The sequence below is a fragment of the Eimeria mitis genome, genomic scaffold (assembly GCF_000499745.2).
Source record: "Eimeria mitis Houghton genomic scaffold, Emh_scaff425, whole genome shotgun sequence".
NCBI classification, from domain to species: domain Eukaryota; phylum Apicomplexa; class Conoidasida; order Eucoccidiorida; family Eimeriidae; genus Eimeria; species Eimeria mitis.
The window spans coordinates 7,423-8,458 of NW_013572574.1; the positions used below are offsets into that span (position 1 = coordinate 7,423).

A 1,036-nucleotide genomic window follows, 5' to 3' on the forward strand; every position below is an offset into this window, starting at 1 on the left:
GCAACAGCAGCAACAGCAGCAGCAGCAAAACATCAATGTGTTGCAGAGGCTTAAGGATTTATCTCCAAATGCATCTAAATCAACAACCCTTAGAACAACAGCTATTGCTGCTACCGCTGTTGCTGCTGCTGCTGCTGCTGCTGCTGCTGTTGCTGCTGCTGCTGCTGCTGCTGCTGCTGCTGCTGCTGCTGCAGAGCTGACCTGTGCAGCTAAGGCGGGAGTAAACTCGTTGGGTGGCAGCTGCGGCAAGGCGAAGCGAAGGCGGCGTAGGTGGAGGGTTACAACAGAGAAAGATTGCTGCTGCTGCTGCTGCTGCTGCTGCTGCTGCTGCTGGTGTGGCTGCAGCAGGATTTGCTGCTGCAGCGGCAGCAGCAAAGATTCCCAAGATAAATCAGCGCAGCTTATTGGGAGCGTTTGTACACAGAGTTGCTGCTGCAGTTGCTGCTGCTGCTGCTGCAGTTGCTGCTGCTGCTGCTGCAGTTGCTGCTGCTGCTGCTGCAGTTGCTGCTGCTGCTGCTGCTGCTGCTGCTGCGGCAGCAGCAAGAGAAAGGGAGCAGCAGCAGGAGGCAGGAGGGCGCAGAGCTGCTGCCAGGACCAAAGCGACAACCAGAAGTATTGCTGCAGTTCTTTTTGTCTGGTTTTTATTTGCTGCTGCAGCAGCAGCTGCTGCAGCAGCAGCTGCTGCTGCTGCTGCAGTGCAGCAGCAAACCGCAGCCAACGTAAAGATATAGGAAGCAAAGAGGGAAACACAGCAGCACAAAAAAAAGAAAAAAAAGAAGAAAAAAAAAACAACAAATCCGATACCTCACCAATACATTTATCCACAAAAATAAAACAATTCTTGCTGCTGCTGCTGCTGCTGCTGCTGCTGCTGCTGCTGCTGCTGCTGCTGGTTGGCTGCAGCAAGAAGCAGCAGCAGTCTTTGCATCGTACATACTTTCTAGGGGGCCCCTTTGGGGGCCCCCCTGGGGGCCCCCCTGGGGGCCCCTTGCCGTACCATACCTGCAGCTTTCCTGCTGCTGCTGTTGCTGCTGCT

General features: G+C 54.8%; 1 protein-coding gene across 1 annotated transcript in view; it reads right to left on the reverse strand.

Moving 5' to 3' along the window:
• Positions 1–1,036, reverse strand: part of EMH_0011770 (uncharacterized protein) — a gene marked incomplete at both ends in the record, with an annotated part of 5,786 nt that overhangs the window by 1,918 nt on the left and 2,832 nt on the right. The window contains 2 exons of the mRNA XM_013499374.1: positions 202–690; positions 810–897. Coding sequence (XP_013354828.1) covers positions 202–690; positions 810–897 — 577 coding nt within the window. The remainder of the gene's footprint in view (positions 1–201; positions 691–809; positions 898–1,036) is intronic.